The sequence below is a fragment of the Leucopleurus acutus genome (assembly GCF_964270905.1).
Source record: "Leucopleurus acutus genome assembly, chromosome: 1".
In the NCBI taxonomy this organism is placed as follows: Eukaryota; Metazoa; Chordata; class Mammalia; order Artiodactyla; family Delphinidae; genus Leucopleurus; species Leucopleurus acutus.
The window spans coordinates 179,911,837-179,939,547 of NC_139142.1; the positions used below are offsets into that span (position 1 = coordinate 179,911,837).

A 27,711-nucleotide genomic window follows, 5' to 3' on the forward strand; every position below is an offset into this window, starting at 1 on the left:
AAATACCGGTATCTGGGATGCAGAGTCTCTATTTTGAGTCAATTTTTAAAAAACGAAAACAAATTTTCAAGGGCAAGACATCACAGTAGAAGCAAATCCTCTCCTAAGAAAAGACCGAATGGTTTACAGTGATCAAATCTACATGCTATTTCATGACTCGTGGCCTGGGCCCAAGGAGAGGTTCCCCTGAGGCAGAGGTTGGCCGCACATCCGGAGAACGCAGCGGGCTAGGAGGAGAGATGCCTATGCATTAGTATAAGGCAAAAAGCAGAGTGCCCAAGCCTGGCCATTTCCACAGAGAAAACAGACCTGATGGCCCCCTTCCTTCATCAGAGTCACCTTGTGGTAGGCAGTGAGATGGACAAGCCAGCGGGTATAAGATAGAGACTTGCTTTTAGCTGTGACTGGTCCCTTTGGTGCCACCACTGTTCTCTACTGGAGATGGGGGAGGGGGAGGGGAAGAGCAGGAAATCCCATTCTTGCTTCAACGTCCTGACCCCACCCTTTGCTCAAGCAGAGGTTAGACCTCCCCGCCACCAGGGGTGAGTCCTGGGCGGCGGCTACCTGCCAAGCGACAAGAACCACACCACGGGGTCCCCGAAGACGTTTCCCTGTCACACGCTCTTGCCTTACGGCTGCTGGCGTCAGAGTCCCCGGGATGTGCCTGGGCCAAAGGTGGTCTCGGAGTCAAAAGGATGGGCCGCCAGGTAGTCTTTATACTCCCCGTCAATCAGGTTGGCGGCGTTGTTCCGGGCAAACCAGCAGTCCACCTGCTCTTCCCCGTTGTAGATTTTCCTCTGCTTCCACACCACCGGGACCTGGTGTCCTTTTACCTCGAGGACGGCCTCAGACCTCTCACCTGTCTCAGGGACGGAAGGATGGGCAGGGCTCTTGCCGAGCCCGGTGAGTCTGGCCTCCTGGTTCAGGAACTGACCTGAGAGGACAAAAGAGATATCAGGTCTAGGTCAAGTGCAAGCAACGTGGTTGAACAAAATCTAACTTCAGTTCGGGCACCGATGGCCAGCAAATGCACGGCTGTGACCGAGAGGAAGGGGACGCACAACACCAGACAGTGACTGTGGTCCTCGGCTGGAGTCTCCCAGAGCTGCTCCACCTTTTCCAGTGTCCGGGGAGGGTGTGGGGAGGAGAGACCTCAGTGTATTGGTAGTGGCCTCCACTTCTGGAAGCTACCACGGGCAAGATGCCCAACCCACAAAAAGAGATGCCCAGTCTCCTACTGAGATGGGAGGATGAGATGGGGGCAAATAACAAGGGAAGAAGGGTCCGGTCTTCCCCGCTCTCCTCCCTCTGGAGGACCCCTTCCATGTGTGCACTTAGTGGGTGTGCACTGGGTGGAGGGTGTGGAAGGCAGGGTCAGAATCCTCCAGGTCGAGTGAGGGCACTACCAAGGCCGAAGGGACAGCAGTCTGCGTCTGGGAGCGGAGCTTCCCAGGCAAGCTGCGTAGAGACGCATCCCTCTCGAGTGCCAGGGAATCCTGCTTTCTAAACCGAGCCCTGGCAGTGGCTCCCTCTTTACTTGTGGGAAAAGCGCCCACATGAAGTTGCACGTGGAGGGAAGCCAGGCAGAGTGGGCTGCCCGAGGCTCCCAGCCATGGGGGTGCCGCCCGGGAGGGGCCGTGCATCTCCCACTTGGTGCTGGGCCATGGGATGTGTCTGCATCCTCTCCCTGAGAGTAAAGAACCAGACCTGGAGAGAAGGGCTCCTCATTTCTTTGCTCCCCTTCCCCAAAGGCCTGTGCGAATTAGTTTATAAGCCCATTCCTATTCTAGAAAAGTGTCAGGATACTTTTCACACTAATTCGAACAGATATGTGCACCCCAACGTTCACAGCAGCATTGTTTACAGTTGCCAAGATACAGAAGCAACCTAAGTGTCCATCAACGGACGAGTGGATAAAGAAGATGTGGTACACAGTGGAATATTACTCAGCCGTGAAAAAGAATGAAATTTTGCCATTTGCAGCAACACGGATGGACTTGGAGGGCATTATGCTAAGTGAAATACGTCCAGAGAAAGACAAATACCGTATGATATCACTTATATATGTGGGATCTAAAAAATACAACAAACTAGTGAATATAACAAAAAAAAAAAAGCAGAGTCACAGACATAGAGAACAAACTAGTGGTTACCAGGGGGGAGGGGGAAGGGGCAAGAGAGGGGTGAGGGAGTGGGAGGCACAAACTATTGGTGTAAGACCGGTTCAAGGATGTGCTGTACAACACGGGGAATATGGCCAGTATTTTGTAGTAACTGTATATGGAGTGTAACCTTTAAAAATTGTATTTGAAAAAAGCAAAAAGAAAAATTGGCCATGTGCCCAAAAAAAAGAAAAAAGAAAAAGAAATAGACTTTTCATGAGCTTCATAAGGACCACATTCCTGTGGAAACTCTCAACCAAGTAAAGACACGGGCAGCATCAGCTTCGTTTTGGGAAACTGAATTCTGTGCTGTGAGTCAGCGTGGAGAGCAGCCACCTACCTAACAGGCCATGGCAGTTGCCAGAAAGGCCTTGGCCGTTGGCAACGTAGAAGCCCAGGTGGTTTCGCTGGTAGGGGGCTGGCTTTTTGTACAGGTGGAGGAGGATGACGAAGGCCACGTTGCCCTGGATGGCGATGGTGACCTTGGCATTGGCGGACACCGACACCTCCAGCCCCTGGCTCCCCACGGCCGCGCTCTGGTTGCAGGGGAGGACCAGCCTGTCCCCACCATCCACGATGACTCTGGTGGGCGTGATCTCCAGGTAGGACCTCTCGGGCTTGTTGACGAGGATGGTGATGGTGCGGAAGTAAGTGCGCTGTTTCTTGTGGCCGTTTGGGGGAGCGGGGGCCCCGATCAACTCTCCGTTCACCGTCACGCCTTGAAGGCGGGGGGGGGGGGAAGAGAGCAGTGGTTAGAAAAACTACCCCCACTTTCACAAGAGGGCTTCTCATCCGAATTTCCTTCCTCTCTTGTACCTCTAGAACCAAGAACTTACGCTCACACGTAGGGACCACTCAGTGCCCACTGAGTGAAGGAAGGAAGGAACGAATGCATGAAGGTATGAGTGATTTTTGACCAACGTCCTGGGTAGGAGAAGCTGATGTAGGTTTGGGTGAAAATATCATAAAAAGGGGGTTGACATATACACACTACTATATATAAAATAGATAACTAATAAGAACCTGCTGTATAGCACAGGGAATTCTACTCAATACTCTGTCATGACCTACACGGGAAGAGTCTAAATAAAGAGTGGATAGATGTATATGCATAACTGATTCACTTTGCTGTACACCTGAAACCAACACAACATCGTAAATCAACTATATGCCAATAAAAATTTTAAAGTGAAAAAAAAATAAGTAAATAAATAAAAATTCTAAAAAAGGGGGTTGACATGTTTGTCTCCTTTCATTCCAGTGTCTGGTTATAGTTCCCCAAACTCTTGTGTGGCCCTGACACGGTATTTCTTACCCATCAGTTTCCACTGCTCCTGATTTGGAGACCCTGGGACACCACTGAGCAGGGGGGCAGAATGCGAAGATTAGGGTTTTTTTTTTTTCACTCCCCAAAACTCAAGTTCTTTCACTTTCTAGGCAGAACTCACCAGAGTCCGCATGATCAGAGACCAGCCTCAGGATGTGCCCGGGCTGTCCATCGATGTTGAAACAGACCGTGAGGTTGCTCAAGGGGAAATCCACAACAAAATGGGGGTCTCCATCCGCTGCCAGAACAGGATGAGGACGGAAGAGAAAAAGAAAGAAAAGACATTTATTGGGCACCTTCTCTGTGTAAGCACTCTTCTTCTATTTTCTCATGAGTTATTGACTTAACCCTGTCAACAACGGATCCTCCGTGTCTACGCGAGGAAGGTGGCTGGGAGGTGAAGGGACGCACCAGTTACGCAGTCAGTTCGTGGAAAGTAAATATTTGAATGCAGGTCCCCTAAATTCAAATATGATGCTCCTGTCACCACACTGCAGTCAAGCATAGACAACTGAACTTCAGAGGCAAGCGGGGCATCACCCTACACTCCCCATGACCACTGAGCTCACATTCTTCAATTCCCTGTGTGGCTTCCGCTAATCACTTTCTTCCCCCTTTGCCCTCCCCAGTGAAGAGATGGGGATGAGAACTTCCTGTCCTGTGACCAGAGTGCCTTGGCCCTTGAGTCTTCACAGCACCAGACGGACACAGCCCTTGCATGAGTAGTAATGACCAAGCCCCGTTTAGGGCTGGTGAGAAGTAAAGGACACAGAGTCAACGGGAGGTCAGGTGGTGCAGCCAGCGATGATAGTGGCAATCCCTCCTCTGGGTCCTACTGCCTTTACTGCTCTCAAATTTGTGTCTGCGGATAAGACCACAGAGTTTAGCTGGCCCCTGTTTCTTACCCATTCTCCTCATTTTTGCCTCTGCTAAAGATGAACAGTCTTGCCTCTCACTGTACAGACAAAATATTTCCCAAGAGTCTACGTCAGTTCTCTTTTCTCGCGAGACTGGAGCATTAGTTTCTCTCTAATTTGTACACCAAACACAATGTGTTCCCGAATTCCTCTCTACTTTACGTGTACATGTATGTATACGCATTTGTATATGGTGGGGCGTATGCGCCAGGAGTTCAAGTGTTTTCAAGCTACAAGCCAATTAATGTTCTTGGTGGAGCTGCTGAAACACCCTCTCTGTCCCCAGCGTGACTCAGAAGGGCCTTTGGAAGAATCTGGTTCAACTCACTGTAAAGTGCCTCAAGCACCCAGTGAATGGCAACTTAATAAAGAAATACAAGGTACGGGTCTTTTGTAGATGAAAAAAAATAACACCCGTTAAAGATAAAAGTCCATATTTTTGGCACTCTGTGGGTACGAATATAACCACGTGACAGTTCTCTGAGAGTTTCTTGTGCTCATACCCTATTATTTCTACTCAAATCTTCCAAATCCCTTTATAAGGAAAGATGCTGCCTGCTCCAAAAAAGAGAGGAGAGGTCTGGAAGTCATTACTCCACGCTGCATCCAACAGCAAAGTTTTCCTGCATTCCATAAAGCATGTGTGTTCAAAGGAACAACACGCTACCCACTGGAGACCATGTGTTTCCTCTCCCCAGAGCTAATCTCCAGGTTGTCCTGGGCTACGTGAACCTGGACACCCAGCACGTCGGCAGCAAGGCAATAAGAAAGACTTACAAAGGCAGATGTGTACATTTGAAGGATAAAACTCAGCCCTTGTGTCCCTATTCCATCCAGATTTTTATTATAATCCCAGGAATATGGCCAAGGGAAATTTTAGGGTATTGTAATCTGGTCTTCCCTTCTAAAGCCAAGGATCATGAAAATAATAAAATAATAATGTTTAAAAACCTTGCAGTGTCACAGATATTTGTAACACCAGAAATTAGAAGCGAGCATACTTCAAATCTCTAAAAACAAACGTCTTTCCAGCTCAATCGTGACGCATGTGTAGCTCTGTCCACCCACCCTTCTATCAGGGCTCCTGCCAGGCTCCTCAGGACTGTGTTACCCATGGGGTTTATGTGATGGTTTAATGACGATCCTGGTTTTGAGAACTGCCCCATGCTGCCGGTTTGCACTAAATAAATATGGGTCCTCACATCTCGTCCTATGAGCTGATGTTCTAACTGGCTTCGGGAAATTCCTGGTCATCCGCTTCCTAAACATTTCAACTCTCGAATCAGACACCAGCACATTCTTTCCTTTACCTGAGGTTTTGGAGACTTTAATCCTTGGGTTGTATGGTTTCTTGAGAGCAGGTCCTGGAGAGGAGAAGGAAGAGATCCACCACCGTTATTCATTAAAGAGGAGGAAGTGAGAGGTACAGAGGGCTGAGAGGAGTCAAGTACAGCTCTCAGATATGTTTGTGACAATTTAAGCACATCTCTTTTAAAGGAAGCTCTTGGCCTCGCAACACAAAGTGAAGGTATAAACGACGAGGCGTAACTATTTTATTCCTCTATAAATTAGATAATATTCTTCTTGTCTGTGATTTCTGTGTATATAATAGGAGAAAATATTCTATCATTCTTAAGGTATAGTTATGGGGGGAGGGGGGAAAGCAAAGTTGTTTAATGGGGACAGAGTTTCAGGTTTGCAAGATGAAAACGTTCTGGAGATCTGTTTCATAACGATGGGAATATACTTGACACTACTGAACTGTACACGTAAAAATGGTTACAATGGGAATATACTTGACACTACTGAACTACACACTTAAAAATGGTTACAATACAGAGAACTGACTGGTGGTTGCCAGGGGGGAGGGGGTTGGGGGAGGGATGGAGTGGGAGGTTGAGGTTAGCAGATGTAAGCTTGTATATAGAGAATGGATAAACAACAAAGCCCTACTGTATAGCACAGAGAACTATATTCAGTATTCTCTGATAAACCACAATGGGAAAGAATATTACAAGAAAAGAATATAACTGAATCACTTTCTGTACAGCAACAATTAATGCAACACTGTAAAGCAAGTATACTTCAGTTAAAAAGAAAGAATGGAAAAAATGGTTATGATGGGAAATGTTACGTTATGTGTTTTTTGCAAAATAGCAATTTAAAACAACCAAAAATACACGAGAATGTAAAAGAAACAGATAACGCGATAATCCAGGTCTATAGCCATGTGTGTAAGTACAATTCACAAAGCAGCAGGCAAAAATAAACACTCAATTAAAGAATAACCTAAAAGTAAATTACTTTCTGTCAATAAAATAAAATTAATATCTTATTTCAAATTGCCTGTATTAAGATTATGCTCCTATTAACTGATTTTTGCCCCCCCAGAAAATGAAGATCACAGTATCTCAATGTTTTTTGTTTTGTTTTGTTTTGTTTTGCGGTACGCGGGCCTCTCACTGTTGTGGCCTCTCCCGTTGCGGAGCACAGGCTCCGGATGCGCAGACTCAGCGGCCATGGCTCACGGGCCCAGCCACTCTGTGGCATGTGGGATCTTCCCGGACCGGGGCACGAACCCGTGTCCCCTGCATCGGCAGGCGCACTCCCAACCACTGCGCCACCAGGGAAGCCCTCAATGTTTTTTAAGCGCCCCCTTCTCCAACTGGTCCCTGGTCAGCCAGACACAGACAGAATCAGGCTGACCACGAAGGCGGAACGACATCTCAGTCTGAACGGCTGCTTTGAGGCGGCTTAAATTGTCACAGACCCTCAAAAAAATCATAAAATTAAAACTAAAAAATCATCTTCAGGGAAATCCTATGTCTAACAAGCCTTCTGAGTGATCAGTCAGTTATTCCCTCATCTGTGTTCTTGGCCCTCTGAGTCTCGTGTCATTTGAGTTTGCTCTCTCCTGAAGCTGTTGAGATTTGAGTTGCTGACACTGAATCAAGATGTTACTCAAAAAGCCATCTTCCCTGGATGTGGCATGGATCTTGTAGCGTGACGTAACAACATCATGCAACTTACTTTTCATCCTTTTCATCAGAACAAATATTGCACTAGTTTTGCCAAGACAAGTTCCACTCTTTCTAAAAAGGCAACATATCATTTTTCACCCCTACATCAGGTCTGAACTTTTCAATAAATTTCTAGTTCTACACTCCTCATGGGAAAGGGTATCTCACATGTGTAGAACACTTATTATACACCAAGGCCTCTACACCTTTAATCCTTGCAACAACCTTTCAGGGAAGAGATTACTATCTACATTTTACAGGTGAGGGAATGGAAGCTCAGAGACGTTCAGAAACCTGCCCCAAGCCACACAGCTGGCTAGGAGGAGCCGTGAGCTGAAACTCTGTCTGGATCCTAACCGTGTGCTCTCCCTACCATGCCCAGGTGATTCTCAGAGTTGAGGATATGAGGATCAAATGAGGCCCAGGGTTAATGTCAGTTCCCTCACCTTAGGGCGTGTGCACCTGACAGGAAGTTAAGAAAAATGTCACACATAAAAAAGTGCTGTTTTCCATAAACAGATTTTACTGAGAATATAACGTCTGCTTCGGTTGGATTACTTTTCCTGTCCTTTTCCCATTCCTGGTGCTACTAATTTCCCCCTGACAAATGGCACTGAGACAGATAATAAGAATTTCTGTTTAAACTCTGGATTCTCCTGAGAATCCAGGACTTAGTTCCTCCTATATAATAATATCTATAATAAAATAAAATTTTATTAATTTTATTTAATTCTAAACAAAATCATTAAAATTTTAAAAAATAAAACTTTAATTTAGAAAATTATAAGTAAAATTAATAAACTATGAGTAAATAAAATATATAATAAAATTTCATTTTATCTATAAACTAAAATATTTTGTTTTCTCAGGAAAATAATATCAAGCGTATGACATAATTGAAGTACTTAAAATACAGAAAGGCATTTAAAAATGAGTATTTGTTTACTTGTCTGTTCATCCCTGTGCCTCCAGTAATGCCTGGTTCACGGGAGGCACTCAATATTGATGATTTATCGATACACTGGCTTTACTTTCTCGAATTTCTCTATAGAGATCCATGGTTTATAACAACACAAACATAAGCTAAGCCACTCTCTGAAGGCTAGGAGCTGCAGGTAGAGAACATCGTTTATAAGATTTATAATACGAGAAAGTAAAACAGACGACCTTGGCCTGAAAAGGAGACAGAAGGGCCATCCCGAGAGTGCCCTTACCTGGCTGCAGGTGGGCGCCCCTCAGGCTCTGCATCACCGTTTCGGGTCCTGTGGCCGCCGACGTGCCGTAGGCGTCCTCCGGCGTCTCTGTCCGCGGTGCTGACTTGAGCGTCATGGAGGTGAACGGAGCGAGGAAGCGATGGTTCACGGCCAGAGCCTGTACCTCCTGCCTCAGCCGCTCCCTCTCGGGCTGCTCATCACTCTGCAGCCAGGAACTCAGCAGCTCCTTCAGGGTCAGGTAGCTCCAGAGACGCTCCAGGTGGTTCGGGTCCTCCTGGCCACCCCCCTTGGGCCTGGGGCTCCCCGGGACGTCGTTCCCCATCCTCCGGGGTTCCACAGGCACGTCCTTCTTGAGTACGACAAACTTCTTACTGTTGCTGGCCGTGACCTCCACGTGCAAGCGGTCCATCTCCTTGTCCACCAGCTTCCCCGCGATGATGATCTCGGAGCCGTTGAAGTAGTTGGGGAACAGGGTCCTGGTGGCGTGCTCCACCAAGCCGGCTGGATAATCCACGCGGATGTCCGAGAGGAGCGGGGTCCTGATCTCGTCGTAGAACCTGGAGAGGAGGAACAGAGAGGGAGGATCGGGGCCTGCACTAGCTGCAGGCAGGTCACGTCCCAGAGGAAATCACAGGCTGTCTTGGGGGGGCAGATCTGATCTTAGAAGCAACCAAGTCCAACATTCCACCCAGCAGAACATCTCAGACAGGAGGCCGTGCGGCTGTAGCTCGAACACCACTGGTGACGGAGAACTCACTATCTCACAGACTCCCTCGCCGTTTGCCAGACTTAAATTCTGGTTTCCTCTTCACCCCAGAACATAGCACAGTCAGCGACCACTTTCGACTGGCCATTGGGCTTCAACATAAAAACACGATCATTGTAACTAGCAGGCAAGGTGGAGCTGACGCTACCTATCCCAGCTCCCGCTCAGGGTGGAATTAGAGTAAATACAGGCATAAATTGTTTTATTGCACTTCAAAGACCTAGCATTTTTTTGCAGAATGAAGGTTTGTGGCAATCCTGCATTGTCAGATGATAGCATTTTTTAGCAATAAAGTATTTTTCAATTAAGGTATGTACATGACACTATTGCATGCTTAATAGACTACAGTGTGATGTAAACATAACTTTTGTGTGCACTGTTAAAGCAATCCACCTGTGGGACTCGCTTTATTGCAATATTTGCTTTATCGCTGTGGTCTGGAACTGACCTGCAGTATCTCTGAGGTGCGTCTTGAGATGAGGAAGTGCTCTGAAGTGTCAGGAAGACAGTTATAACCATAAGAGCTAACAGAACACCTAACCTGTGAAAGCCGTCCTGCCAATACTTCACGTAGGTTTTCTCCTTAAATTCTATCATCTGACCAGAATCCTCACTTCACAGTTGGGGAGACCAAGGCACAGACAGTCTTAAAGCCTCAAGTCACAAGGCAGGACCAGAACGTGAACCCAGATCCACCCAGTTTCAAGACCCATGGCGATGTCTCCCATGAAAGGAGTGATGATCAGACTCGGGGTCCGTCCTCACGTCCGAGCCTCCCGCTGAGCCTGCCCCACCCGCCCTGAGGACGCAGACAGACCCACGGACCCGATGAGCTGGGCGCGGGCGTCGTGGTCCTCGTGGACGTGCCGTGTGAGCCCACAGTTCTCCAGGGACAGCATCTCCAGCAGCTTGAAGTCCACGTCGGCCCCGATGCCCACGGTGAAGATGCAGACCCGGCCCCGGGCGGCCTCCCTGGTGTTGTTGAGGATCTTCGGGGTGTGGGTCTCCCCGGCGGTGGGCTTCCCGTCTGTCAGGAAGATGACCAGGGACACACTGCGGTCCTCGATGTCATTGTGGGCCACGAAGTCGTTGAGAAGCCTGATGCCCCTCTGCAGGGCCCCGTTAATATCCGTGCCTGCAGGACATAGAACAGGACACCTGAGGAGCCTCGCCACCTCCTTTACCTGGACACACCTTCTCGGGCCCCTCACGGGCACCTGCAGCAGTGACGCGTGGGGAAAGCAGCCACCTGCATTCCTGGGGTGACTCCATGTCACAAAGACTGCTAGAAACTTGGCAAATGACTAGGAACAGCAGAGAATTATATAACCTTGTCCTGAAGGTGTCTGATGGCATCTCAGCTTAGGCGTCTCCACTCCCTTAGCATGAACGGTTTCTACCTCCTTTTTGGAGAATCACTTTGGAAAGGGAAGGAGGGTGCTGGGTGCAGGAATTCAGAGAAAGCAAGCGTCCCAGAGGGAAGGGAACGGCACAGAATGAGGAGGTGGCGATGCGGAGACCATCGCGGTGACCTCACTTGTGTCCTGGGGCTGGAGGATACTGATTAAAGCACTCACTTTTTTTTTTTTTTATTGCTGTCGTCTTTCCTGCTTCCTGCCCCTTCAGGATCACCCCTGCTTGTCAGGACCCCACCAAGCGAAGGCTTTCGAGTTTACACCTCCTACCCGTGCCGTTTCTAATTCAGACACGCTTGTCATTGCAGCTCTGATTAAAGTCAGGGGACAGTGTCTGTGGGAGGTGCTGGACAGGTATTTTGCTTGGGGGATGGAGAGACGGATGGCTGGTGGAAGTCAAAACTGCCAACTAACGTGAGGTGAGGTTTCTGGATTAGCTGAGAACTTCATTCAACTCTGCTGCTGCTGTTCTACCATCGCCAAGAAAAACTGAGAGTTCTTACTGCAGCCGTGAATACGTACTTCCTTTTTCTGACTCCACTGGGGTTTTTTTTTAATGGCCTTACTGACGTACCAAAAATGTCACGCATTTTGGTCGCTAGGGATTTTTTTCTTTTTTTGCCGAGCTGCATGGGTATGCAGGATCTTAGTTCCCCAACCAGAGATCTATCCCGTGCCCCCTGCACAGGAAGTGCAGATTCTTAACCACTGGACCACCAGGGAAGTCCCAAAAATTTCACCCCTTTTAAGCACACAATGAATGATATTTAGTAAATTTATGAAGTTGTGTACCCATCACCACAATCCATCCCTCTGACCGGAGTGATTTTTATCTCCCCGCAAAATGTACCATATTTGAGTGAACCAGACAATTTTGCCCACTGCTTCCCATCCTCCAGAATTTCTGGTTAAAATATATATGACTGTGACTGTGCAAACACATTGATAATTCGTTCTAAGATGTACACATGGCCCGAACGTAAGGGAAAGTTACAGCTGACACAGTATTTAACGTTTCTTTGGGTTCACTCACTTGCCTTTCTGAATGCCCAGCCTAGTTTCACGCTGCCTCTGGATATGTGGGCATGAACCAAAATGCAGGTGTTTATTTTCTCTTTAACCTAGAACGTAACAATGACGCCAAATCTCTCACTGCATTTTTTTTTTTTTTTTTTTGCGGTACGCGGGCCTCTCACTGTTGTGGCCTCTCCCGTTGTGGAGCACGGGCTCCGGACGCGCAGGCTCAGCGGCCATGGCTCACAGGCCCAGCCGCTCCGTGGCATGTGCGATCTTCCCAGACCGGGGCACGAACCCGTGTCCCCTGCATCGGCAGGCGGACTCTCAACCACTGCGCCACCAGGGAAGCCCTCTCACTGCATTTTAAAGCCCAGGAAAGCCCAGGCAAAGGACACACTTAGCTTTTCTTACACGAGACACCAAAGCACAGCACGGCTTGGTACTGAACGTCCGTTAAGTTGGGGCATCTCCCGCATGCTTAACAACGGCGGGGGGGGGGCTTTCTCCCCAGGGAGCTGACACAACCATTCCGCCGAGAGCTCCCCCAGGGTCATCAAAGGACCCAAGTGCACCAGCAACAGGGATCACTTGGGTAAAATGGCCATATCTGACACCTAGAGAGGACTTCCTATGTGCAGCCACTGTTCTAAGTACTTTAAATATTTTAACTCATCTCATCCTAATAACAAGTCCATTATTATCCTCACTTTACACATGAGGAAACTGAAGTGTAGGGAGGTTGAATGACTCATAGCTGGTAGAGCTGGATTCAAATCCAGACAGTCTGGCTTCAGAATCTGCTCATCTCCTGAAATGACACTTTTCTGAGAGAAGCAGATTAATTTTCTGTTCACCTGCAGAGGTTGGGACAATGAAGTACCAAGAAAAAATAAAGGAAACCAATAAGGTTTCTATGGCTTAGATTCCAAAATACACACGACTGTTTTCTAAAGCTTTATCTCCACCTCCCACACACAAAGGATTCTCATAGCAAGTAGAACCATTAAAATAATTCTAATGCATATTCTTTGGGTATGCACTGTAGGTCGGGAGCTACGACAGGAAACAGGGGCTAAACAAAGATGAAGGAGAGTTTCTTCCCTCAAAGACTTGACCACCTTGTCAACTTCCTGCTGTAGATCATCACTATAATATTAAATATAACCTTTCATTTCTCCTATCTAGTTCCAGTAAAACAGTAACTAGACCGTGTTGCTGTAGAGACTGGTAGGAAATCCCATTTGTAAATCGAAATTCCATCCAAACAAGATCAAGTTCCAAATGAAGTTCATTGGGGAAACCAGAACTCTGCCTTGGATGGAAAATAACAAATATGTGAGCGATGAGAAACTCAGATGGAAGAGGATGGACAGAAATGGGTGTTTTCTATGTTTCCAGGTATCCAAAGCAGAATTATCTGAGACACCCAGGAGATGGTGTCTCTACAGGGGCCTTTAAGAAAGGTGTCAAAGGGTCAGGTTCAGGTCCAATAAACACTCCAATACTGAGCATCTGCCACGCATCCGCTGTCCTAGTGATGGATGTAACAGCACAAGTCAGCTCTGTGTCCAGGGTTGAAGGAACTCACATCCAGCACGGTTGGTAACACGCTGTTCTGACTCTCTAACCTTTTCCCGCGTCTGCGTACTTACCTCATCACGACCCCCCAGCCAAGTGTGCAAAACCTCAGAGTCCTCCCCTTTCCACCCAGAGCACCGCCCAGGCCACCTGGGGTCCAAGGGATCTAACGGCTCAGGAGGGCAGCTTCATCTGCTGCTTCCTAAGGTGCTCATATTCAAACACACAAAACACTGAATCATCCATTTGGCTTTCATTCCCCACCCCAAAAAACAATTTACAAAAAGAGCTGCATTGTTTGGGATCTGTGAGATAAACCAGGAAAGGCTCCAAAACCTATCAGGTATTTCCTCCCCCCCTAACTTACTTGACCATCTTAGTTTGGGGCCTGGAAGAGGAGAAACAAGCTCCTGGGAAAGCTCTCCCCTGTTATCTCCTTTCCTGTGATCAGCGTCAGCTTTCAAACCCTTGTCTCTGGGCAGAAAGTTAGCTACTCACGTATCCCGTCGAGGCGAATGGGCAAAGCAGGATGTGCGTTTACCTCCGGTCGGTGACATGTGGTGAATGTAGACTTTGCCGTCTCTGATATTGTTGGGAGTAACTGACACCAAATGGTCCTTCCACACTTTGACCCGGTTGGAAAATCCAATGATATTGAAACGGTCCTGGGGTCGGAGGTCATGCAGAATCGTGAAAAGGGCATCTTTGGTCTAGGCAAACACAAAAGCAAAAACAGTCACGTCTGAGCGCATGAGTCCACGCGTCCCCTGGCTTGGAAACTGCACACCGGGGACAATCCCAGGGTTAAAATTAAGTGCCTGCTACGTAAAGGGACTCGGATAAATGTCAAGGAACTTTGTCACCTAGCTGGAAAAAAACCCATCATTAATATGTTACAATTTTATATAAGACACCAATGGGTGTTTCATATATGAACCATCACATCTGCTGGAATCCACGTTGCATCAAGCCTCTGTATCTTTCACCACTGCTATTCTCTAGACCTGGAGTGTTCTTCCTTACTGCCTCATGCCCTTGTTTCATCTGACAAGGCCCCCGTCATTCAGAACCCAGTTAACATGCTGTATTCTCTATTTGCAACATTTTCTAGCTCCTCTGAAGAGAGCGCACATCTTCTCTCCTGTAGGCTAGTGCTGTCCTCAACATACTCACATAGAAAAGTGTGTATTACCCGTCATGACTACAGTCTGCTTCATGTCTCTTTCCCTTCCTCCAGTGTCAGCTCTCTGAAGGCAGGTGCCTCTATTTTCTTATCACCCAGAGCAGAGGAGAACTCCTGACACGTAGGAGGCGCTAGAGAGAAGTTCAGAGGATGAATGAACGCATGGACACTTCATGAGTTACAGATGAAGGGCACGCATAATAAATACCACTGGAATTTAAAAGAGAACGAAGCACTGCAGGCTGGAGTGACGTGAGAAGGTGTCACAGAGAAGGGGGAATTGAGGATGAGACTCAAAGGAACTGGGTAACTTGAGAGATGAGGGAGGGCATCCCGAAAAGAAGCAAAGGAGGTCAGAGAGACGGCTGGAGGAAAGCAGAGAGGTGACACAGGTGAGTTCCGGAGATGCTGAGTGAATGAAAGGTGTACAGGTAAGTCAGACGTGACTTGTGGAAAGAGGAAAGAAACCATCGGAAACTGAAAACAGAAACGCTCCAGGACTGCAGACGAAGCAACCAACAAGGGATTAATCTCCACAAGATACAAACAGCTCATGCAGCTCTATATCAAAAAACAAACAACCCAATCAAAATTCGCAGAAGATCTAAATAGACATTTCTCTGAAGAAGACATACAAATGACCAAAAAGCACATGAAAAGATTCTCAACATCACTAATTATTAGAGAAATGCAAATCAAAACTACCATAAGTAGTATGGTAGTCAGAATGGCCATCGTCAAAAAATCTACAAACAATAAATGCTGGAGAAGGTATGGACAAAAGGGAAGCCTCCTACACTGTTGGTGGGAATGTAAATTGGTACAAGCACTATGGAGAACAGTACGGAGGTTCCTTAAAAAACTACAAATAGAGTTACCATGTGATCCTGCAATCCCACTCCCAGGCATATTATCTGGAGAAAACCATAATTCGAAAAGATACACACACCCCAATGTTCACTGCAGTGTAATTTACAATAACAAAGACATAGAAGCAACCTAAATGTCCATCAACAGAGGAATGGATAAAGAAGGTGCAGTACATACATACAATAGAATATTACTCGGCCATAAAAAAGAATGAAATGATGTCATTTGCAGCAACATGGATGGACCTAGAGACTGTCATATCGAGTGAAGTAAGTCAGACAACTATCATGTGATATTGCTTATATGTGGAATCTACAAAAAGGGTACAAATGAACTTACCTACAAAACAGAAATAGTTACAGATGTAGAAAACAAACTTATGGTTACCAAGGGGGAAAAGGGGGGAAGTGATAAATTAGGAGATTGGGATTAACAAATACACACTACTATACATAAAACAGATAACTAATAAGGACCTACTGTATAGCACAGGGAAGTCTACTCAATACTCTGTAATAACCTATATGGGAAAAGAATCTGAAAAAGAATAGATATATGTGTATGTATAACTGATTCACTTTGCTGTACACCTAAAACTAACACAACACTGTAAATCAACTATACACCAATAAAAATTAAAAAGAAAAAAGAAAAGCTCCAGGAGCCTGGACAAGAGTTTCTAAAACAATCAACTCGATATTGTGAGCAAAGCACTGCCTTCTCTAAATAGCGTTATCGATACACATTGAAAGAGATGCGGCATATGAGGTGTGAGGTAGGGGATACTCACTACATAACTGCCATGTGGTGTCATTGCCATGTCATTGCCATGACCTCTGCCACCCTTCACAGGGGTGAAGAGCACCTCACTGTAAGGGCAGGAGGGCTGGGGCTCACCCTGGATCCATCACTTACTACCTGTGTGGCCCTGACAGATACAGACAAAGAAATACTATATGATATCACTTACACATGGAATCTAAAAACAGAACAAAACCCAAACTCATAGAAAAAGCCATCAGACTTGTGGTTACCAGAGGCACCAGGTGAGGGCTGAGGGAATTGGATAAAGGTGGTCAAAAGGTCCAGACTTCCAGTTACGAGATAAATAAGTCCTGGGGATGTAATGTACAACGTGACGACTACAGTTAACACTGCTGTGTGGTATATTTAAAAGCTGTTACGAGAGAAAATCTGAAGAGTTATCATCACAAGGAAAAACAAGCATTTTTGATCTATATGAGATGAGGGATGTTCACTAAACCTATTGTGGTAATCATTTCACAATAAGTGAAACCATTATGCTGTACACCTAAACATACACAGTGCCGAATATCAACTGTATCTCAATACAACTGGGGGGAAAAGATTAAATGACAAAAAATTAATGGCCCCATTCTCTGAGATCCTCTCTCAGCACACACATCTATTCTGCACTTATCATACTGCATTATCATTATGTCCTCAAGCCCTTTCCCACCTCAGGACCTCTTCACCTGCTGTTCCCTGTGTCTGGAATGCTCTTCCCTACAGTCTGCATGACCGCTGGCCCCTCCGCATCCTTTAGTTCTGGGCTCACTCGTTTCTCTGTCCTCTCAAGCCCGGCACCCTGCTTCTCTGCCTTCACAGCGTCGATAGAGAGCATGTCATTACATATCTGTGCATTTACTTGACTGTCCAACTCAGCTCCACGCCTCCAAGGGCGGGAGCTTTCTCTGTTCCATCACTCCTGTGTCATACCCGGCTGTGCCTGGCCACACGGCAGAGTCTTGATACATTTTTCCAGAGAAAAGTGAATGGTGAATGAACTGTCCATCTGTCACGCTAGACTCCACAAAACAGCTGTCCCCTTGCTCCTCCTCACCCAATACAACAGTTGGCGCATTGTGGGCTGTCAGTATGTCAGTAAATATCTGTTGAATGAGTAATTGAGACAGAAAGGAGGAGAGAGAGAGGGAATTCTATGACGTGAATACAAAGGAAGTAAGAGAGACACAGCCCCCATCCTTGAGAAGCTAAGACAGGGAACACTGAGAAGGATGATATGCAGGAAACAAGAGCTGAATGATGGATAGCATTAAACCAAAAATAAATAGATCAGATCATGACAATAAACAGATGTGGGTGGAGTGCCCTGAGCACTGATGCTGACGGAATTCCTGGAAGCATGCCTCACCTTGACCCCTCATCCTTCCTTCCACTCAGAGCCAACACAACCCCAGCATGAGCAAAGACGGGCTCGGCGTCATTCTCAGTCCCAGAGTCTAGACCTCTGGGAAGTCTGAAGGTCCACAGCTGGGAGGTGACAGGTGGGACCACAGCAAGCAGTGGCCATCCGTGAGACGACACAGTTTGGAGCCCGACACTAAGGCAGGCACTTGGAAATGTTCCCGCTGCTGGGGCTCAGAGCTGGCTGAGCACCCCAGGGTGCAGGCTGGACCTGCCATTTGTTTAGCTGCTGGCATCCTTAGGTTCCTTAAATAGAGCGCGAAAGCCCTCGAGCGGGGCTGGCCTGGCTCCTTTGATGATTTTTTCCTCATCGTGATGGATGTTCTGCGTTAGGAATAGTCCTTCGAGCCTCTCCACCCTCCTCCCCTGAGCTCAGCAGCGACGGGTTTCTTATGACCTTGTAAGGCCACAGCTGTAACTTATCCTTACGTGCTCCAGGGCAGGCAGACCCGTGGGTTCCCAGTGGCTCTATTTCCAATTGCCTTAGAACCTTTGGTCTCCAAGGCCTCGTCCAAGAGACCTGGGCAGAAGGTGCCTGGAGCCACCGCCATCCGTTAACCCTTTCCGAGCTCCGACCGTCTCCTTAGACGGCGGGTGGCCTGGGGAGCTCTGGGTTCTGCAGAAGGCTGAACAGGCAGGAGGAAGGTAAGGGTCCAGATAGAAGAGTAAACATGAGGGGGCTTCAGCTATACTTCTGCACCGTGCGTTTATACGCTGAAGATGAACAGAAACCTGGTCAGACTTTTTCCAAGAGTACAGCCCAGAAAACAGGGTAAGCGCATTCCAGAAAGATCAGAGAAAGCCCAGAAGGGCAGAGAATGTACAATCCAAGCTGCTTTGAAGGCCTGAGCTACCCTGAAGGCACCAATGGATCAGATCCACTCCCTGTGGGTCCCAGAGGGCAACCTGCAAAGACCAGTCTGTACATGTAACGAGAAGGGCTCCTTCTGACATCCCAGGTTGTGTTTGGACTGAAGAAAGATACAAAAGGCACACAGATACAATGAACAGAGGAAAAACAACTTCTTATTCAGATAGTAAAGAAGCACCGTGGCCTGGAAGGAGCATTTAGACAAGATTCCTTTTAATCTGAGCCACATAGAATCACGGAGAACAGGGATGAGTCCCTGCCTGAAACTCTTCCATGGTGAGGAACGCTTCTTCCTTTTTTTTCTAAATTTACTTATGTATTTTTTATTTTTGGTTGTGTTGCGTCTTCGTTGCTGCGAGTTGCGGCGAGCGGGGGCTACTCTTTGTTGCAGTGTGCGGGCTTCTCATTGCGGTGGGCTTCTCTTGTGGTGGAGCACGGGCTCTAGGCGCGGGGGCATGTGGGATCTTCCGGGACCAGGGCTCGAACCCGTGTCCCCTGCACTGGCAGACGGATTCTTAACCACTGAGCCACCAGGGAAGCCCGGAATCCTTCTTCTTATAGGTACTTTCCTCGGGTGGAAAGGAGGGGAAAGAAGTATTTCCTTTGAAAACTGTCTTAGAGGTTAATTTCAGTGCTACCTTTGGTTTATTATTCACTAAGCCTTTTCATCTCTGTCCATTTAAATTCTTTCAGGCACATGTGAATAAATAAAGACGAGCTCTCGGTTTCAGATTCTCTATTCATTCAACATGGTTGGTGACGGTCCCTCTTGCTCCAGTGGGTCTTCAGGAAGCAGAACTCTGTACGCTTCCCTGATGGTGTCTGTGGAAAGGCGCAGGGCTGGGCCCCGGGAGGTACAGCCCCCTTTTCACCCTTCTCTCACGCTGCCCTTCACGAGGGCTGCTCCCGGGGAAGGGAGTGTCTGTGGGCAGTTCTGTCCTGGGGGCTCTGGGCCCTGCATCAAGCCATCCTGCAGACAAGGGATGGCCCTTCCTTCCCCCTCCCTGCAAAACTAAGCCTGAGCAGCTGGAGGCTCTCGGCACAGCCTCGGGGGGGTGGGGTGAGCACCCCCTGTGCTGACCACTGTGTCGTGAACAACTCTTAGACATCCCCCAGGAGACAAGCATCGTGCAGTCACGCCCTCAGGCTGACCCATCAGTGGAGCCCATGGAAAACCCAGCTGCCTGCCCACTCCATCGGGGTGCCCGCTGACGCAGTTTTCTCAGACACTTCTGTGTCCCCGCCAAACCACACTCACCAGCAACTAACTCTGACACAACAGGCTTCTGTACCACAGACCCTGGGTTGTGACATCATAGAGGAAATCCAAGTTCAAGGGTCCTAGATACTAGCCACGCCATGCTTTTCAGCAGAATGGACTTGCTGTGCTCCGAAGCAGTCCTATCACTTGCCTCGTTCTAAAATGTTTACCGAGGAGCTGACCTCTTCTCTTTCCTGGGTCCACACACTCCTTCTGGATGAACCCGAGAGAAAAGCATCTATGATTTTTCTCATCGAAAACAAAAGAAATCTAAGACCTTCTAAAAGTCTTGCTTGAGCCATGAAAGAGAATCATGATCAGCAGATACATACCCTGCAAACAGCCCTAAGTTTCTGAGCGGTAATATTGGGGAGTGGAATACACCAAACAGGAACTGGGCACAGGTGGGCCTTCTCCCTTCCCAGGTGGGTGGAGATAAGGGACACGGGTGGGGACCAGAGGGAAGCGTGTGCAGCTCATCCTCCTGTGAGCTGCAGTCCCTCCTGTTGCCAGCAGGGGGACCCCTCTGTGCCCACGACTGGCAACGGAGTCCTTCCAATGGAAGGACAGACAGAAATAAAAAACAGTCTGTTATCCCATCAAAGTTTGCAACATTAGGTGCTCCCTGCACCCTCAAACCACCTGTCTAAGCCGGCACTGAGGAGGACGGAGATGCCCACCATCCCGGCCTCTCTCTGTGCCCTCCGCAGGCATACAGTCCACGTCACCCTGGAGTCAAGGTCACGGCTAAGACCAGAGCAGCCACAACAAGCCAGCTGGATGCCGCCAGTCCCTGGGTGGCAATTACGCTTCAGTGGCAGTATTCCAAGACCATGGCATTTCACACGGATTCTGCAAAAGGCAGCACAACCTTACATGGACATGCTACATGTCTTTCAATGATCTGAAGGGAATTTTTCCGAAATTGTATCGAGACTGACCCACCAAGTAATTGGGTTTTTTTAAAAAATCCCAATTTTAGGAGCAAGGCAATAAATTGAGTGAGAAAGACCATTTCTCCATAATATATTTGTGTCTATATCGTTGTTACACTTTCCAAAGAATCTAGCAACAGATTGGTTTCAGAGAAGAACCTGAAATATTAAAAACGTTACCCCACTGATGACAGTATAGGCACAGTTCAAGAGGTTATGTAAACCCATAAAGGAAAACAGTGATAACACAAAGCCTGCTGCCCTCCTGTCTCCTCTCTGCCGTAAATAGCTCCTGAAATGGAACACATTATATAATTTGTATTAAAAATAAAAACTTTAAGCTGTAATAAAACAAACATAAACCATCAAAGTGTGTTTCTGTCCAATATGAGGAATCTTGTTGAAAGAAACTAAAACTATTTTTCTCCTGGCCAAAGTGTTCCTTTTAGAGAAACAGCAGAAACTCAGAAGCTTTCTTTATATAATTGGAAAATTGGGGATAGAAGTCATCAGATTTTCCAATATTTTAAAACAGTTTAGTAAGTGCTAAATATTAACTTGAAATTTCACCTAGGAGTAAATGGAGAAAACTATTTCTTTGCTCTCTACGTTGTCTGTACTATTACGAAGAGCATATTTTCAAAATTAAGCAAAATCATAAGGCTCCCGTATTTAAAAATACATTATTTTAAGCTATTGTAATTTCATTTACTGTTTGAATTCTAATTTCAAACGCTCTTTCAATGCAATACTGTGCTAAATTATGTTATAACTCTGGTTCTGATTACCCAATCTGTGTAAAAATGTTAAATGGTTGTCCCTTCATAGCAAGAGAAAAGCACTGTTCTAGTAAAAGTTCAGATCTAAATTCCAGTATTACTTCAGGACTGGTTCTAAAAGAGAATAGTTTTTAACTAAATTCTGGCTGAATAAAAAAAGTCTGAATAGGTTTAGATATTAGAGCATCTTTTGCAATATAAACATAACTATATTTCACGAGTCTTTGTGTTTGGATAACATTATTCTAACTTGAGAAGCAAACTCTCATATGAATGCTCTGGATAACGTTACAGTCTATCACCTAATGTTTTGACTTTGCTTTGACAAATGTATCAGGTATTTACCTAACAATGTCATGGTACATTTTTCTAAAAAGCTCTTTGCCAATAACATTTCTTTGATTCTTTATGATGTAGTAAGCACATCTATTTCCCGTGCTTGATGTAGAAATAACTCAAGGCCCAAAAGAGAGAATCTTTTTCACTTCTCTTCACATGGAAGGTTAGTAGTTATCACGATTTGCTCACATGGCTGATGCCATCCCTCTTACTCTGGCCAAGAATATAACCTCACCACTTCTATCCAGGTGGTCATAGGCTCCAGGTGTTCATTCACAGGTATGGCTTCCTGCTCAAGCAGGAAGTAGATAAGAGGATGCTAACCCAGAAAAGTTCACCTAAGTTTACAGATCTTTGTAAATGGAGTCCTTCACCCACGTTCTGACACACCTACTGACTAAGAGGACTGAGTTCTTGGTCCCCAGGGCCAGGTCTAGATTCTGAAGTTTATATTGCCCAACTGCATGCTTGGATGCTAGAGCCCTACCCGTTTCAGTCTACAGATTTTTGCGGTGTTTGACTCTCTGACCAGCCCTTGACCCATCCAACTTTCCCTTAGGTATGAGTTCTTATGACTTCTGTGTCCCTGGCATAGGTCCACCTAGGCTACTCGCTTTAAATACCCAGAAATGTGCCCTGGCGAACATCAAGAATATAACAGAAGGATGTGGGGAGGCTGTGAAAAAGCCACAGTCAGTGAGAAACAGTGGAACAGTTATGCGAGAAGTGTACACAGCACATCAGCACATGAGGATCGCACACACAAGGAAATCGAGCAAGTGGAGTCACCCTCCAGCAGGCTGGGACAGTGGCGGTGTCCCTGTGTCTGTCACCGCTCTGCCCCTTGGTGCCCCTTCCATGCTGAGAATCTGCGGTGTCCTCTGTCTGCTCAGCTGTGCACCTGAGGACTTGTGACAATACCCCTGCCTCTCCAATCAGAATGGTTTTCAAGTTATCTAATCCAAAATATTACCACAAACTTACAGCTATAACTTATTCACTCTCGTCTCGTAGCTTTCTTCATGTTTTTCCCCAACCAAGAATTCACTCCGTCCTTTCCTGCCACCTTCAAGGACTAGCTCCTAGGTCACCTCCATCATTAATCTTTTGTCAAGTACCTCAAGCCCTTTCCTTTCCACCAAATTCTTTCCACTATCTAGAATACATGGCATGTTGGATTTGATTAACACCTGATTATCTATATTTCTTTTCCCCAGCAGAATTCTAAGGTCTTTCATTAAAGTGACTTAAATAGGATGCTTTTCCTTTTTTTTTAATTGAAGTATACTTGATGTATAACATATCTACTACAGGTGTACGATAAAGTGATTCACAATTTTTAAAGGTTATACTCCATTTATAGTTATTATAAATTATTGGCTATATTTGTGTTATACAATACCACCTTTTAGCTTATTTTATACCTAATAGCTTGTACCTCTTACTCCCCTACCCTTCCCTATCTTGCCCCGCCCCCCTTCCCTTTCCGCACTGGTAACCTCTAGTTTGTTCTCTACCTGAGTCTGCTTCTTTTCTGCCATGTTCACTAGTCGGTTGTACTTTTCAGATTCCACGTATAAGTGATATCATACAGTGTTTGTCTTCCTCTGGTGCTTTTCTTATATATACTCTTCCTCTCACCTCCGTGTTTTTGCACATTATCTCTCTCTCCCTCTCCCTTCTTATCCCATCCCTGAATTAACTTCTGAAAGACTCAACTATCCCCTCCCCTGGGAAGCATTCAAAAAAACTGATCCCCTCAAAAAAACTGATCAGCACCTCCATCGTGCCGTGACTGGACCCTACATGTACCTCTATCACAGGGAGCACTTTGCATACAATTTTCTACATGACTTTTCTTCTCTGGACCTCTTGGGAGAAAAGGCTCTGTCTTACTTATCTTTGTACCCCCATGCCTCATACCTCTCCCATAGCACATAATCCACATGTATTTCATTCTTGGAGAATCTGAAGTCTGGAGTCAAAGCCAAGATGCCATCCTGAGGGAGAGTGGGGTCCTAAGCAAGAGAACGAGGTGGCTGTGATGTCAGACCTGGGCAGGTCTTAGGAATTGTACCCCCTTTCCATCAGCCAACCAAGCGGATGCAATCCAGGAATAACAATGCTTTCTGACACTCTGATAATCATTCCACATTTGTTACCTCATTTAATCCTCTTTGACTTATAGCATTTATCTCGTTGTTACTTGTAGCATAAGTTTCCTATCTAGCCCCTTACAGAGAAGGTCTGCTGATCGAAATCCCCACTGGAAAGACGTAAGTGCAAGGTCAGGATGCCAGGAAGGGGAAGCTAGGCTTTGGGTTATACAAAGACCATGCTTTCAGATGCTGACCACAAGGCCCGCACTCTGGACAGATAATACAAGAGTACTCAAAGCTCTGTACTGTTCATGTTTCCTTCCTATGACAGCCACATAGTACCTTCATTCAGAGATCCTCAAAACTTTTTAGACATGACCTCATTTAGCTCAGTCTTAACTGCCTCAACAAACTTTTTAAATGGGTGCCTCCTATTTATTTAAAATTATCTATATGATCTTTGTTGAAGAGCAAGTTTTTCTTTTTTTTGAAACAAAAAGATTCAAGTTTTCATTGGTGGCCCAGGGTAAAAACATTTTGCCCTCTGCCCATCATTTATTTCCTCATATTCTGAGTCTGAGCCCAAAGACACCAGTTTCCCCCACTGCCTTCTGTTCACGGCCCTGAGTCCCAGACCTCTGTTCTGCAATGTATTTCTGAGACACGCATCTGTTAGTGGCACTGTCTGGACAAAGGCATCTCAGGAGATGAGGATAAACGCCATCAACTGAAACAGTATTCCTAGACAACACCAATTAGCCGCCACTCTAGACCAGGGGCCAGCCAACCACGGCCTGGGGGCCGAATCCAGGCTGCTACTTCTTTTGAATAAGTACAATTTTATGGGAAGACGACAAGCCCATTTCTTTGCACGTTGCAACAGCTGCCTTTGCGCTACAACGGCAGAGTTCAGTCATTACGACAGAGTCCATCCAGCCTGTAAAGCTTAAGATATTCACTGGTCTGTTATTTTTAGAAAACGTTTGCTGACCCCTGTCCTAGAAAACTGGAAAGAGGGAAACTGGACATTGTGTTATTAACTGGAGTCATGCTTCAGAGGCTCACCACAAGGCCTGCAGCCTGAAAAAGTGAGGCAGGAGGGCCCAAACCTTACACTGTCCATTTTTTATTTGCATGACAGGTGCACGGTGCCAACCTCTGGAGACTCCAAATTTCTTAGACATGATCTCCTTTGTATGCCTGCATCCCTCCTTTCTGAGCTCCTTCACGTGTGCAGGGAGCTCTCTCCTCCAACCAGATCACCTCCCCGAGGTCCTTCTGGGCCGGGCTGGCCCTGTCCAGCATTCTTCCGGGCTGCTCAGCGAAACTCAGACTGCCCTCCTTGGATCCCCACCACTTCAAAGGTACTCTCTCCACATCTTAACGTCTTCCCAGCATTCTCACTGTGGCAGATCCACATGCTCTTGAAGAGAACGGCTAAAAGGAATGTACCAGCAGACACCACTGGACCTCATGGTACCCAGAGATTCCTCACTCTGCACCTCTGTGGTCTCCATCCTCATGCTCAGCCTCTCCAACCCAAATCATAAGAGGGAAAGCGGCCTGCATCCCTGCACACGCCCCAGGTAGGCTTAAAGCTAAATAAGGAAACACTAACAGTTAATTCTGTGTATCAGAGCAGCAGCTCCATTCATTTCTCACAACAGCACGCTGCTGGGGGAAGTCTCTCAGGGCAGGTGACCTCTGTGCACTCACCTGGGCAGCATTCAAGTGATCTCCTCACTTGGCGTAAGAATAGGTGTTGTATATAAAATAGACAACCAACAGGGACCTACTGTCTAGCACAGGGAACCATACTCAATATTTTGTAATAACCTATAAGGCAGGGAGCCTCCTGTTAAGAGCCAGGCCGCACAGCAGGAGGTGAGTGCCGGCAGGCGGGCAAGCGAAGCTTCATCTGCCGCTCCCCATGGCTCGCATTACCGCCTGAACCATACCCGCCCCACCTGGTCCACGAAAAAATTGTCTTCCACGAAACCAGTCCCTGGTGCCAAAAAGGTTGGGGACTACTGTTATAAGGGAAAAGAATCTTAAAAAGAATATCTATATCTGAATCACTTTGCTGTACCTGAAACTAATACAACATTGTACATCAACTATACTTCAATTAAAAAAAAGAAAGAAAAAAAAAACAGGAAAAGAAAAAGAACAGGTAGAGCCTGAAAGCCTGAGCGCTGGCCTGAAGTTCCGCCCTCATGATACAGTGAAGAATGTTATGGGGAAGAGCTTCAGGGTGGGGTAGACCGGGCTTGACTCCAAACTTTTCTACATATAACTGTGTATATTTCAGTGCACTTACATCACCTTCCTGTCCCTCACTGTCTCATCTACAAAATAGGGATAACCATGTCTATTTCAATGGATTGCTGGAAGATGAAATGAACAAATGTATGGAAAACCCTTAGTGTGCTGGGTACCTGCTGGTCACTCAGGGGCTGTAGCTACTACCTTTAAAAATGCCAGTTACATTTGATAATTTATGCTCTGGTGGGTTTTTCAGCAAAAATCACTACCCTGCTAGGAGCTGGGACTGTGTACTCTAATGATCAAAACCAAGATGGTTCCCAAACCCATGGAGCTTACAGACCATTTGCCTATAAGGTTACACACAGACTGTCCAAATAGCACATGGAAGCCCAATTTTGCTCAAAGAAGAAAGTGAGGTTCTGGAGCATGAAGTAAGCCAGTGAAGGAAGCACGAATGAAATTCAGATGCGAGTTCTCCGATTCACGAGCTCACATTTCCCCTCATTTTAGTTTGGCAATTACAGATAAGCACCTCTGCGCTTGTTCTTTGCCCTCGAAAACTGTTGACTACATTAAACAGAGAAAGGAAGACAACCTCCCAAAGCCACATGGGAGTCTAGGATTGGCAGAGAATGGAGCAAGTCTGCAGAAAGTTGTGGCATGAAAGACATCTGTTAACTCATGTATTAGCCACTGCTTGGTCGCCAAAGCGGGTCCCTTAGCCAAGCTCCTTCATATGAAGGCAAAAGTAGTAGGTCCAATAATATAGCTTAGGGCAAAGAAAGAGAAGAACATGCAGACCCTTGTCAAAGAAGACTGTATTTAATAGACACCTACTATCCTCAGTGTTCCCACGTTATGTTTGCTTGTGCCAATCCCTTAAGCAGGTAACCAGACAGAGTAAAAAAGGTCTAACCCGCTCACGGTTTTTATTCCTCTTCAGATCCCCGTCTCACTAAGAAGTTTCACAAACTCAAGCTGGGAGGCAGAAATCTTGCCTGACCCAACACCAGAGCCATCTCAATATATTTTTCAGCAAGAGCAGGTGGAGAGAAAATGGAGCTGAGCCCTGAGCCAGCAGCTGCAGGAGATGCTGAAGCAGCCCCCAGGCGGGTTAAGTCCCAGCATCCAGGCTCACGTTCCTACCAGGATGTGAGGACCAGAACGAGAAAATGCCAAACGCACACAGTTCGGGGCGCTCCCCAGGTACTGACAGACCCTTGACTAAGAATACATTTTAAGGTGAAATGACCTTTACAATTCCTTATAGATCAATTGTTTAAGTACTTACTCAATACCAACTATACGCCCAACATTGTGATAAATACAGTGAAGTATCTCGGGCCCTTCAAAGATGCGGGAGCCAAGAACATCCAGGATGAGAGTGAATGCATGATTCTTCACAGCACAAGAGTGGACCCGAGACACACGGCTGATGTTGCCAAGCCTGCTGATATATCA

The 27,711-nt window shown here is 46.5% G+C and overlaps 1 protein-coding gene across 1 annotated transcript in view; it reads right to left on the reverse strand.

Annotated features, from left to right (window-relative positions):
• Positions 1 to 644: 644 nt before the first annotated feature.
• Positions 645 to 27,711, reverse strand: part of ITIH5 (inter-alpha-trypsin inhibitor heavy chain 5) — a gene marked incomplete at both ends in the record, with an annotated part of 71,705 nt that continues 44,638 nt past the window's right edge. Inside the window, 7 exons of the mRNA XM_082851079.1 lie at positions 645 to 934; positions 2,503 to 2,880; positions 3,611 to 3,727; positions 5,717 to 5,770; positions 8,641 to 9,197; positions 10,232 to 10,541; positions 13,958 to 14,126. Coding sequence (XP_082707205.1) covers positions 645 to 934; positions 2,503 to 2,880; positions 3,611 to 3,727; positions 5,717 to 5,770; positions 8,641 to 9,197; positions 10,232 to 10,541; positions 13,958 to 14,126 — 1,875 coding nt within the window. The remainder of the gene's footprint in view (positions 935 to 2,502; positions 2,881 to 3,610; positions 3,728 to 5,716; positions 5,771 to 8,640; positions 9,198 to 10,231; positions 10,542 to 13,957; positions 14,127 to 27,711) is intronic.